Source organism: Aulonocara stuartgranti (assembly GCF_965226115.1).
Source record: "Aulonocara stuartgranti genome assembly, chromosome: 6".
Lineage (NCBI taxonomy): Eukaryota > Metazoa > Chordata > Actinopteri > Cichliformes > Cichlidae > Aulonocara > Aulonocara stuartgranti.
The window spans coordinates 25,315,879-25,329,763 of record NC_138944.1 but is presented as its reverse complement, the minus strand read 5'-3'; the positions used below and the strand labels follow the sequence as shown (position 1 = coordinate 25,329,763).

General features: G+C 38.8%; 2 protein-coding genes across 3 annotated transcripts in view; one reads left to right on the top strand and one right to left on the bottom strand.

The window, feature by feature from the left end:
• abcg2d (ATP binding cassette subfamily G member 2 (JR blood group)) overlaps window positions 1-2,840 on the top strand; it is an 18,905-nt gene extending 16,065 nt beyond the window's left edge. Inside the window, exon 16 of the mRNA XM_082537559.1 lies at window positions 71-2,840. Coding sequence (XP_082393685.1) covers window positions 71-218 — 148 coding nt within the window. The 3' untranslated portion in view covers window positions 219-2,840. The remainder of the gene's footprint in view (window positions 1-70) is intronic.
• On the bottom strand, window positions 2,789-13,885 carry pkd2 (polycystic kidney disease 2). Of its 2 annotated transcripts, none has more exons than XM_082537558.1 (15): window positions 12,923-13,885; window positions 12,379-12,492; window positions 11,565-11,698; window positions 10,535-10,785; window positions 10,209-10,433; window positions 9,221-9,449; window positions 8,966-9,136; window positions 8,663-8,844; window positions 8,443-8,563; window positions 8,237-8,335; window positions 6,095-6,216; window positions 5,866-5,983; window positions 5,556-5,716; window positions 4,050-4,197; window positions 2,789-3,656 (listed from the first exon to the last, which is right to left on the bottom strand). In XM_082537558.1, exons 1-15 carry the CDS (start codon window positions 13,341-13,343, stop codon window positions 3,447-3,449), a joined length of 2,706 nt encoding a protein of 901 aa, XP_082393684.1. In that variant the 5' UTR covers window positions 13,344-13,885; the 3' UTR covers window positions 2,789-3,446. The 2 variants fall into 2 exon arrangements, with proteins under 2 accessions (XP_082393684.1, XP_082393683.1); XM_082537557.1 differs by having other exon boundaries at window positions 5,556-5,719; window positions 12,923-13,884.

Here is a 13,885-nt window from a genome sequence, read left to right as displayed (position 1 = left end):
GTCTTACTGGTTAACAACATGTTGTATTGTGGCTCTAATATCTGACCAGTTTGAACATGCCTCATTTCAGATGCACAGGAGAGCAGTATCTGGAGTACCTGGGCATAGACTACACCTGCTGGGGTCTGTGGGAGAATCATGTAGCTTTGACTGTTATGATGATCATATTTCTCATCATTGCCTATCTGAAGCTTCGCTTCATCAAGAAATTTACTTAATGCGTTATCGGTTTTTTACTTTAATGTACCAGCACTGATAGATCTTGTGCTCAGAAATAGCACAATTAAAGCTACATTTATATATTGGGGGTTTAGTTTTATTTTACACTGCCCTCATATCTTTAGCATATAATGAAGCGAGAAAGTTAGAGTACAAGTGCAAATACTGAAATAAAAAGCTGAAAGCAGCCGAAAACAGCTAGCTAAACTTTTCTAGAGTTCACGTTTTTACCATTAGTCTCCCTGTAAAGCTCATAAAATCTTATTGTGTGTTGTGTTCAGCTGCTCATTAACCCTTTTACGCATAGTGGTCACTACAGTGGACAGCTATTCAAACACTGTTTTCTTGTATTCATATCAGTGTTGATGGTACACTTGCACATAAACCACTACATTGGACACTGATGTGTCACTCCATACCCTGCCGCTCACTCTAAAGGTGATGTTGTCATGTAAAAAACTATTTGAAAAATACACGTTTAAAAAATGAAGTTCAAAAATCTTTTTTTCATGCCTAAAGATGAATAAAAATACTGATTAAGGTTGTCCTAATCAATCACATGGTAGCAACTCAATGCATTGATGCATGCAGACATGAACAAGATGACCTGCTAAAGTTCAAACAGAGCATCAGAATATAGAGGAAAGGTGATTTAACTTGAACATGAAATGGTTTTTGGTACTAAATGGATTGGTCTGAGTGTTTCTGAAGCTACTGATCTACTGGGATTTTCCCCACACAACTATCTCTAGGGTTTACAGAAAAAATAGAAAATATCTATTGAGCAGCAGGTCTCTGGGTGAAAATGCCTTCTTGATCGCAGAGGTCAGACATTCAACAATATCCAACTTGTTAAAATCAAAGTGTACAGAAGAGCATCTGTAAATACATGACAAACCTTGAAGCAGGTGGACTACAGCAGCAGAAGACCACATCACAGCCTACCTGTGTTGCTCACCCTGTCCCTTTTGGATCGCAGTGTACCCATCTTCTGATGGCTGCTTCATGCAGGATAACACACCATATCACAAAACTCAAATCATCTCAAACTGGTTTCTTTAACATGACAGTGAGTTCGCTGTGCTCGAATGACCTCTACAGTCAGCAGATCTGAATCCAGTACACTATATTTGGGACGTGGTGGAATGGGAGATTGATGTGAGCTGACAAATATGCAGCAGCTGTGTGATGCTATCATGTCAGTATAGACCAAAGTCTGTGAGGAAAATTTCCAGCTCCTTTTTAAATCTCCCCAACAAAGAATTAAAGCAGCTCTGAAGGCAAAAGGGGTCCAACCCAGTACTAGCAACCTAGTGGAGATGCCAGTGTGTGTATTTATTGTGCAGATATAAAAGTACCAGTATACCAAGTGAGCAAGTATGGCTGTTTCCCAAAATATCAAAACCTAGTTGTTGGTTCCTTTGTTTACTGTTATATAAGTTTAGTCTGGATAAAATCTTTGTGGGTATAAAAAATTGTGAGTCCAAAACAAACTAGACAGAATATTTTCAAATTATAGGATAAAATTGTGAATTTTCCAAAGTGAAAAAGTGTAGAAATTAAAAAGTATACTGGCCTCAAAGTAAACTTTCAAAGCTGTTTATTAATATTTACTTCTGCAGCATTTGTCAGTTTGTGACTTTTTCCCAATACCTTTGTAACCCAGTTGTTTTGATTAAAGTTTCCAAATTATACTTATTTAATTGTGCTATTAATTTTTCATAATATAATTAAAAGCTGATCATTTGTAATTGTAGACATTAAAGCATTACATCAAGTGGCTTTATCTGTTTTCCAAAGCAAAACTCTGTAATACATTTATACTCTGTTAGTTTTTTCATACCATGTATAAAGATCTTCATGTAACTTTTGGTCTTGTGTTTTTTTATTATTATTAATGCATTAATTATTATTAATACAGTTATAAACCTTAGTGTAGTTACCACACACCAAAACCATGATATAAATTCTCCTGAAATAAGAAACTTTTTTTTTTTTTTGCGTAACTTTAAATCAGTGTATATGGAAGAATTTGAAGTACAAACCAAATTTTGGTTACTGAAAACCTTAAAATGTGTAAAATATCTTTTAATTTAACATCATTTGCAAATAAATGTCAATGTACTAAAACTGCTGCATCTAAACTTTCTCGTTCTTAGACAAATCCAAAATGACTTTTGGCCTACTTTTCAGTTCACTCCAATTTTATTTATATAGCACCAAATCACAACAACAGTTTTCTCAAAGCGCTTTAATTTGTATGGTAAAGACCTACAAATAATACAAGGAAAAGCCAATAATCACATTACCGTCTATGAGCAAACACTTGGAGACAGTGGAAAAGAAAAACTCCCTTTTAACAGGAAAAAACCTCCAACAGAACCAGTCTCAGGGAAGTTTGTGGGTGCAGTTTATTTTCTGTTCAGATCAGTAGACAGTATGACTATTATTTGATTCTGCTTTGAAATAATGACTCATCTGTAATACTGTATATAATATGTGATTTCTCTCTCTTTTTATATATATGTTTTCTTGTAAAGTGAGATAAAACCAAGTAAAGTCCCCCTGATGTATTTTGATAACACTTTATTTGGCACAACAGATTTTTTTTTTTTTAAAAAGGAAAAATAATGCATGGGTTTCCCATGAACACTGGATGCACTCCAAATCGAAGTTTGTTTAAAGTTACAATATGTATCATAAAACGATAAGCTAATTCATTGGAAGGATGAGTAAATGTGACAGGAAGTGCCACGCTTGTACCTACTGCATATTAAAATGATGAAAAAAGTAATCAGCAACATTATTATTCATAGAAAGGGCTTTTGTGTAAATGCTAATAATTGTGCATACAGCGATCGAAAGCATGTAATATTAAAATCATACACTGAATTCTGAATATACTTGCTCGCTGGTACATGCGTGTGTAATACTGTGGTGTAATGATTAAATCCTTCACTGTTCCTCAGCACCTTGTCTGTTTTGTTTACCTTTCGTCATCTGTCAAAATAATACGTGAGACTGAGTAAAGACCCTTTGCATGTGACAGCCTCTCTCTTTCAGTGCATTTGTGTATACCAGGTGAGGTGCATTTGACTTCCTCTCTAATATGTCGAGTAAGTTAAACACCTTCCATGAGCTTTAGCACATTCTGCTGCAAAACAAAGACCCACATATTAAGTTAGGATCCAATAAAGTTTCTTTGCAGAGTTCAGCATGCCAAGTCTTCACACATGGCTGCTCCCATTCACGCCTGTGTCGAGGCCGTCGGTGGACAAGGACGAGGAAGGGCGAGGCCGCGGGCCAACAGGAGTGGCCGGCTGTGGGTGGCTGACCTGTGAGACCATATCATCGGACTCCCAGCGCTCCAGTTCCTCCCTGACGAGCCTTTCCATCTGCTCTCTGTGTGTGTCTGTGTCCCGCCCCAGATGTTCATCCTGACAAACGGAAACAGATTAAATGTCAAACTATGTTAACGTCAGCTCAACCCACACGTATTCATCTCGTGAGTTTATCCAGTTAACTTATAATAACTCATTCTGAGCTTCTTCCTGAATGTAAGGCAAGTACTTAAAAAAAAAAAAAAGACTCTTGCTTAAATCCTAAATGTTCGATAGTGTTCACCACAGTGTTCATCACTGTTCGAGGGAGTGACTGAGAGTGATGAACCAAACAATAAAAAATACCTAAAAACCTCAAAAACTAGAATACAGTTTTAAAACTCAACTGAGGGGAGCTGCAGGGTGCAATTCAGCCATAAGTCAACACTACAAATGACGCATTCAGTCATGTGATAACATTATTAACATAATAACATATTAACACCTCACCTCCATGACTCCATCCAGCAGCCTGCTCACCACGTCTCTTCTTTTAAGATTAGCTCTCTCCATGACTTCCAGCTTGACAATCACTGAATCGATCTTCGACACTATGCTGCCGATAGAGTGCTCCATCCTGTCCACGCGTCTCACCAGCCTGCACAACAAAGAATGATTTTCTCTCTTGTTGTTAAATGTCATATAGCGCTGCAGCTGCTATCACTCAGAACAGCATGAAATACTACGACGTGACACACAATACCCATTTTTGCCTGCCAACATTAGCTGATGAGTTTAGCTGATGACAAAATTAAATCATTATTACATTATCAGTCTTTGTGTACAGCACGTGTTGGCAGATATGCAAAGGGACGATGCTAACACATCTGCAGTAATACAGATGCAGTTTCGCTAATGTCCAGTGCTGCATATACACCGATCGGGCATTTCTTTATCATGGCCCCTGTTAGTGGGTGGGATATATTAGGGAGGAAGTGAACATTTTGTCCTCAGAATTGACGTGTTAGAAGCACAAAAAATAGGCAAGCATAAAGATATGAGTGAGTCTGACAAGGGACAAGCTGGACAAAAACTGCAGCTCTTGTGATGTGTTCCTGGTCTGCAGTGGTCAGTAACTATCAAAAGTGGCCCAATGTGAACCAGTGACAGGATGATAGATGGTAAGGCCAAAATGATGCATGTGGGGAGTGAAGGCTGGCCCGATGCATGTGGTGTGATCTGATCCAGCAGATGAGCTACTATAGCTCAAATTACTGAATAAGTTAATTCCCCAGATCTCAGTCTAATCAAGCATTTGTGGGATGTGCTAGACAAAGTACTCCGATTCATGGAGGCTGCACCTCGTGACTAACAGAACATAACGAATCTGCAGATACCACACCTTTAGGGGTCTATTGGAGTCCATGTCTCAATAGGGGGGAACAATATTAGGCATCTGGTTATTATGTTATGCCTGATTGATATCTATTTATTGTCATCAACCACATAAATTTAATACAGTAGAGTTGTAGTTCACTGACAGACACAGCTACTGTTACGAATAAATATTTAACTTACTATAATAAATACTGACAGTTAACAAATCTGTAATAAATCTGGACCTTAGATCTAAACTTGAACTTGCAGCTTCTTGTTGTTGTTGTTTTAGTTTCTGGAATTGACAATAAACTTCGCCTTTAGTCTGTCCAACACTCTTAGGAAATCTGTCAAGACTATGTGTTCATTAATATAATAAAAATATATTTAAAAAATAATTATTTGTTCCTGGCAAAATGTTTTCATGCTGCGCAAGTTTAACCTATACTTCAGGATGTTCCAATGTTTCACAATCACCAAAAACTGTCATCAATTAGACTTCATTCCATGCTTACATCCAGTTATCACCATGGTCCTTTCTCTACTAACTGAGTCTGCCCAGCAGTTTATTTATTATTATTATTTCTTTAAATATCATTTACTGATAAATCTGAGGAAGGAAAAAAAAAAACTTCATACACTTGAAACTCCTCATACGAGACACCCCCAGAGCTGCTGCCACGACGTCGAGAGCTGTGACCACTGTCCTCATCGTCGTCCTCCTCTGAGTCATCCTGGGTACGAGGGAAGCTCCGCCCACTGCTGGGTCGAGTCAGCGAACTGCGTTCCAGATCCAAGTCCTCCTAGCGTATGAGCAGAGACACACTGAACATCTGCTGTTGTGGCTGCATTGTTGCACTTATGTGCAGATTGTCTGATCAGTTACTGAAATAACACTCTTTTCTTGTTTTACCAAATGGTAAAAATAAAAGCTTGGGACTTCACTCACTCTCTCTTTCTCCAGGTCATCTCTCATTTGCTGGTGTTCATGCTCTGTCAGCTCCTGATCACCATCCTGATCGTATTTGGCAAAGATGGCCTGAATCTCTGCATCTGTGTGACCCTTTCTGATGAAATTAAGAGACAGTACACACTGAAGACAGGCTGCATGAGTGTTATATTCAACAAACTGAGCACAACAACTCTGAGGGATTTTAGCAGAATTAGAGTTTCCTCACCCTTTTAGATCCTGACGGAGTTCATCAAAGTTCAGTTTCCCCCCAGCTTGACGCAAACCGTCTGAGATGTCATCTACCGCTGTCTTCTTTAGTCTCAGCTTCATCAAAGCTTTGTTACAACTCTGGGGGAAGGAAACCAGAGAAATATTTCAAATTACATTTACAGTAATATAAATGAGTCTCTTCCATAATATACTGACAGCGACATAGGGGTGAAGAAACAAAGTACAAATACTTCGTTACTGTACTTAAGTAGAATTTTCAGGTACCTGTACTTTACTTGAGTAGGTCTTTTTTCTGACAACTTTTTACTTTCACTCCCTACATTTTGAAACAAACACAGTGTGTTGCTAGATGCACTGATCGGGGACCACTTTTAATTTTGTTGTACCTGTGACAATGATAATAAAGTTATTCTGATTCTGATTAAACGTCCAGCAGGGAGAGAAAAGAAAGCACTAACTTCACTCAAAGATGGAGAAAGATAAGAAAGACAGGAGAGGAAGACGAGGTTGGATTTAAATGTAAGGACTGCTCAGTGGGATATCATAAACTGGAACTTTAAAGCTTACATGTAAGTCCTCTTGTTTTAAAATCAAATATCGTGTCTGTCCATGTGACATGTGTTTTCACATTGTTATACATGCTGCAAAAAACAGAGGGAGACTAAATGTGTTGTTTAAAGATTGAATGAAAAGACTCTGCAGTTTAGTGCGGGATAAACAGGTTACTTTGCTGTACTGTGGTGGATTTAAAGGTTCTCCCACCTGCTGAATCCCATTTTAGCCTCTTCCCTACTAATTTTCTAGTTTAGAGGCAAAGTCTCTACAATGGAGGAAACAGAAAATAGTGCTATTTTTTTATACTCTGAGTACCTTTATTAGAAATACAATGTAGAATGAAATAAAGTTTGTATTTCTATGTACTAATATTATTTTATAATTACATTATACATAGGGCGATCGTGGCTCAAGAGTTGGGAGTTCGCCTTGTAATCGGAAGGTTGCCGGTTCGAGCCCCGGCTCGGACAGTCTGTCGTTGTGTCCTTGGGCAAGACACTTCACCTATTGGTGTTGGCCAGAAGGGCTGATGGCGCAATATGGCAGCCTCGGCTACAACTGTAGCTTGCCTCCACCAGTGTGTGAATGGGTGGATGACTGGGTGTGTAAAGCGCTTTGGGGTCCCTAGAGGGGACTAGTAAAAGCGCTATACAAATACAGGCCATTTACCATTAGTATAATACAAGGTTCAGTTAGCTTAGCACAAAAATAACTGGTAGAAAGGTCCTTCAAAGAGCTACTTTGAGTACATTTTAGAGCCTGTACTTTTTTACTTTTACTTGAATAAAGAAGTTGACTCAATGCTTCAACTTTTACTGGAATATTTTTTAATACCCTTTAGTTATACTTAAGTACAGAATGTCTGTACTTCTGCCACCTCTGGACAGCAATAGAAACACATAACTGCAGTCCTACCACTTTTTCTCAGCAAGGAAAGCCTGAAAAACCTCACAAAAAGCAGAAAATACTGCCCACCCAACACTCCACACATGGTTCAGATAGATTCAAGAGAAAAGCATCAGTCTTTTTGTTAAAACTACAAAGCAGAGTTTTTACACTTGAATGCACCACAGCAAGACCTGATGTCTGCCCATTTTCCGCATAACATCATCATTATGAAACTTAATTTCTTGTGACTGGCTGCTCTTTGCATTTCTTTGAAGACAGAAGTTGTGCTTTAAAGCCCTGCCCCCATCTCAGCCACATCCAAATTCACAGCTCTGATGTCTGGAGTTTTTACTTCCCACTAACTGATGAAATGAAAGTCATGGTTCTCCCTATTTATTTAGATACAAGCTTCGACATAACAGCCCAGATTCGTTCCAAGGTGCCTGCTCAGGTGAGAGGACATGGCCTAACTGATCTTTAATATGAGCATCAAACAACATCACAGTAAATATACAACAGACGACAAAGTGTGTCATAATACTTCCCCTGTTAAGATTCAGTCACACCCAAGAAATCACACTTTCAGGTGTACATGCTTATACTTATTATTATTATTATTATCAAAGCCAAAACCAATTTAAAAGAAATCTGCCTTAATAACAAATAACAATGAAATAGAAATGTTGTTCAATACCTTCTTAATAAGGTCTGTCATTTCCATCTCAGACCTCTGTTGGGACATGTCAGCCTTCACCTCAGAGTATGTGTCATTGATAATAGCCAAGAACATGTTCTATGTAAAAAATAAAGAGAGAAAATATTGTAGGATAACTGAGCATTAATTTTAAAACCCAGAACAAAGGTTACTTATTTAACAAATCACGTGGATTCTCTACTTACCATGAGAATAAAGAAAATGAAGAAGACAAAGGTTGTAAAGTATATAGGTCCAACAACTGGATGAGCTTTTTCAATTTCTGAGAAGTTAAAGTCTCCCAAAATGATACGAAACTGGGTAAATCTATGCAAACAAACAAATAAAACATTTTAAACAACAATAGGAAATAACACTGGTTTGAGGTGTTCCTACATTCATTAGCTAAATTTTCAAGGCTCTTACATGCTGGCTTGGAAAGTGCTGAAATCGTTGACTTGAGTTCCAAACACCAAGTAGGCCAGCTGAGCGTAAGCCAAGAAAATGATGAAGAACATGATGGCAAAACCCATGAGGTCCTTGGCACAGCGAGACATGGTGCTGGACAGCTGACTCATGGTCTTATTGAAGTTGATGAACTTAAAAAGCTGAGAGGAAGTGAGACAGTGTTCGCATTAGTCGACTCTGCTGCATTGGTGAATTCCACTAAGTGTTCCTTGAAGGTCTCTTGGATGAATAATGAAGTAAAGGAAGAAGATTTTTTTTTACCTTGACCCAGGAAAAGAAGACAATAACCGCAGCCATGTTGTTAAACTGAACCTGCAGGTTGGCTAAAGGCTCAAAGCTGGGGTGAGCAGTGTGGTTCTCCAACAGGCCTCTCAGCAGGTTTCCAACCATGGCTGTTCTCGTTATGTTCATAATAATAGCAACAATGCTCAACTGAAAGAAACAAACAAGTGAAAGTCTGTGAATATCAAATCAAATCAAATTTGTAATCATCCTAAAATTAACCTTGATGCCCACCGTGACAATAAGAACATCGAGACAGTTCCACAGGCTCTTGAAGTAATGTAGGCGGTGGATGCGGATCTCCAACACTTCCTCCACCACATAATAGAGAATGAATAGGCAGAAAGCCACTTCACACATCCCAACAAAATAGTCCCAGCTGGACACGTATCGTATCAGTCGCACCGTCTGGAACTGCCAAGAGGTCACTACGCCACCAGTAGCAGGGAACTCTGCCAGCAACCTGACAAATGCACCACATTTAGTCAGCTATTGCAACGGTAGCTGGCATTGTTATGTTGTGGAAACAAATCAAACTAAAGTGTGTAAATCAAGAATCTGGCTGATGATAAGTCAGGAAGGAGCATGATTAGGTTTTCTAATCCTCATTAACAATGGAAGGCAAAGTAGATTTAAGTTGGTGAGTATTTTCCTCAGCAACTTCCTTCTTGGATTTAGCCATGTGTATACATCCATACTAGTCACCACCATTGAGGTTCAGCAAAGTAATGTGGATAGGCACCGGGTGATAACCATATGCTACCACACACATTTTAGTTAACAGAATACTAAAAGCTTTTTACTTTTTGTTAAATTCAGTTTAAATTCAAGAATCGAATCCAAAAATAGGCAATTTGACCTAAGGGCATTTTTCACCATTTCTGCTTATAAAGACCTTAAAACTAATAGTCCAGTCATACAAGAGGAAAATCTAAAAAATGATATATTGAAAAGAGGGGTCTATAGTAAATTTATTCTGTGCTGCAATTAAAACTGCAAATTTATTTTTAGATTTACTTTATTTTATTTTCAAATTGTGAATTTTCAGTAGCAAACTCAGGAAACATTAAAATTAGGCATTTTCTTGAAGATATTTGTACCTACGTTTAACTATAATAATGATTTCAAAGTATGTTATCTGTAGTTTTGTTATTATAGTTTCAGCTCAATAAATCTGTTACAACCCAACATTATAATTTATGACAAGGCTATTGATTCTTACCTGGCGATGCAGAAAAGATTTATGTTGCTGTTGTAGACAGAGAAGTCGAGGAAGACTGCCCTAGTGCCTCTGTCCAGCCACAAGTGATCTTTCAGAACCTGCAGCTGGATGGCTGACTCCTCTTTGGTACGAGACAAGTCTTGGTAATATCCTCCACCTCCATATTTAGACACCTGACCTGAGTAACTGCTGCTATTCATCTCGCTTTCTGGGGTGTACAACCACCTGACAGAGGCCAAGAGAGAAACATACAGGATGTAGATAGTAATATATCTGCATCCCATATGATACATATTTATGTAACCAATTTAAACTCATGAACTTACGCGGTTCCATTCTTGGGACCAAAGGGGGCAGTATCCTCATTGGTCAGGGTGTATAGGTTGTAGCAGTCCTGGACCTCATCCCTCAGATCTTCATGGACAGAGCAGGTCTCATTGTGGACCTTGACCTGTCGGAGGCGCGGCACCCCAAGAAGGAGGTTCTCGTAGTAGATAAGACTCTGATTCTCTGGCAGGCTCTTATTATTGTACCACACCTCCCAGTACATGCCATTGAGGAAAGGTCCCTCTGTGAACTGAGAGTATAGGGCAGACAAAGGCATGAAGAAAGATCTTTAATTCTTGTAATCAAAAGTGTGGTTTATTACTAAGTTTGCACTGATTGAACTGATGGACACCAACTTCACAAGACTAAAACTGCCATGCACTTTTAAAATAAAGAAATAGTTCACAGATGAGATCAACACCACACTCACATGTATTTGATAAATATGAACCGAAAGTTAAAGTTTCTTAGCTTAACACAAACTAAAGATCAAGGTCAAACTTATTTATATAGCACATTTCCAACAGCTCATACTACATATACAAAGTACTATACAAACTAAAGAGCAACTAAACAAGGAAAATGCACGACAATGATGCAATAAAAACAACAACAACAACAACAACAACAAATAAAAACAACAACGATGACTGAAGCTGTTAAACAAATAATATATTTCTGTAACGCACAAATACAACCCCTGGGATAGGACCAAGTCCAGTATGTGTCCTTTTTCATGAGTGGGGACAGTGACCCATTGTGTCAGGTTAAAAGAGTCATTAACATTTAGAAAGTCCTTGACCAGGGATTTAGCATCACAGCAGACATGAATATTAAAATCACCACTATCACCAAAATCAGAAACTTCAAATGCATCTCATCAGTAGGGAGCAAATAAGCATTAGTTGAAAAAGTTGACTTTAAAGTACTCCTTTAAACATGACCTTCCTTTCTTGAGATGTTGTGAAATGATAACAAAACTGCAGAAAAGTAAAAGACATCAACGACAGGATGAATGTTACACTTTACCTTCCAGAAATCCTCCATGGTTGACAGGCTCCTAAAAGTAGAGGGGTCCCCGGCAGACAGCCGCGTGTCCAGGAAAAGCTGAGACATGACTTTGGTGTAATGGTACATATTTACACTCACCATCCCATAGGTCACTGCAGAACAAATCAGGATATGACAGGAAAGAGAAGGAAATTTCTATTAGCACCAGCATCAATGACACAGTTTACATGCACTCTGACTGTGTAAGGACCCTATGAACATTTAAATTCAAAATTAAGCTGAATCTACTTTTAATTTTGTAATGCATTATTATTCTCTGCAGTTTTTCAGTAGTTCTGGAAAATGCCTTTAACAGTCGGGCTCAGGCTGGCAAAATAAGCCTTAATGGTGTCTGCCAGGAAATCATTTCCTGATCCACCCTAAACCACACTTTGGCATTTTTTATTGCAGCAAGAAGAGAGAAGGGAAAACTTTACTATGAGTTCTTTTTATTTTATTTTAACTTTCTTCCCAAACATGCCACTTCTTTTTGCCATTTGAAATTTGTGCTGTTTTTTGAATTTATGCCCGTTGACAAATGCTGAAATTTAGATTTTCTGCCAGACTCATTAAGCTGTGAGTATGGAAAGTAAATTTTCAGCAACAGGACAGATGCCACATTTTAAACTGTCCATGAGTCATTTTCAGTTCATTCCACAACTGTTATCTGGAGCTTAATTTATGCTATCTATCAGGGGGATCTCCTAAGTATTTCTTAATAATGATCAAAGTAATAAGTCACTTCTGAGGAACTACTCCTAAAGGACACAACAAGACTCGCATGTTTACTTACAGATACAGATGGTGATCAGGAATGCGATATATGTGAGCATCTCCCTCAGTACATTCCTGAGGTATCTTTCTCGACTGCTGTCACTCTCCTCCATCAGCTCTGTGCCCCACAGAACTACAAAGGAAACAGTTAACTATTAACGTGCAACATTTACACAGAGACAAAATGTGCAACTATCTCAGGAAAGTTTAGAAGAGTGACAACACTCGAGGCTTCCATCTTTGCATAAAACCTTATATACATGAGATAAATAAAGGCTATGACACATCAGGACAATATTAGTGCAATTATTGAACTCAGATTTACTGATAACAATAGAGAAGAAAGCGGTGGTCATACAGAATTCAAACATATATGTGATTCCTTACTTTAATGGACGAAAATAAAGTATTGTTTTTTATTATGCGTGCATCGTCTTTATTAACAGTTACAAAGTAAAAACACAAATAACACTTAGTAAAAAAAAAATAGCATGACTGTCAGTGAACCGTACAAGTTTTTTTGGCGTTATTCTTTACAATAAGAATAAAAAATCGTCACCTACTTCTGATTTTCTGGAGTATCTGCTTCAGACAGCTGGGGTGCCCATGCCTGTCTTGCTGCTCCAAAGTCGGGGTTGGATAGAGTCCTCCTCGGGGGATGTTGGTGCTGCTGCCCCCACGGTTGTAGCTACCCAGACCGCTGCTGCTGCAGCTGCTGCCGGAGGTCGTGGACGCCGACCTTCTCCCGGGACTCGCTTGAGGCCAGTCTGCTTCCATGATCTCGTCCTCTGGTTCAAAACCCGGGTTATCCCGGCTCCACGCCTGTCGCGAAGGTGGGGACGGGGTGCCTACGACTCCACCGAGACCCAGGTCTTGATGCTGGATGTTCTCCATCTCTATCCCTTCACTTGAGTCGAGTTTGTTTGCCGACCTAGCAGCCTGGCTCTGAGGCAGCTGCTGGGGTCTGACTCGAGATGAACTCATGGTCCAGCTATTATTATTATTTATTTATGTATTTTGTTATTATAATATGGTGCGGGCATGCGAAAAAGCTAAATGTTACCCATAAACAGCAGTGACTGAAGCTTTCAGAGGTGACAAACTAAACTGTTAAACGCCTTAAAAAACAACCAAACAAATAAAGCAGAAAATTAGTCAAATGGCCAATTGAATGAGATCACAAAACCTTGCCGTGTGCGTAAAATTCACGGTAAAGAGATCTCAGTAACGATGTCCTGCTCCTCATAGCTAATGCAGTAGTTTCCACCCTCAACAAACCGTTAGAAACTTCCCGAAAAGTCCCGTGAAAAACGACGTCCGTTTCAAAGTGATGCCTTTAAAGTGGTTAAAGTTGTTAGATAAATAGGTATTTGGACTGAACTGTCCGCTGCATTAAAATGCCGTGTTTACGTGAAAAAAAGAATATAGTTTTCTCATCCCGGGACAGCCATCTTGTTCTTGTTACTCTTCCCCAAAAAACTCCTTGGGTTGGACTCGGGTTACAGTAGAAGTCATGGCGTCGCAGT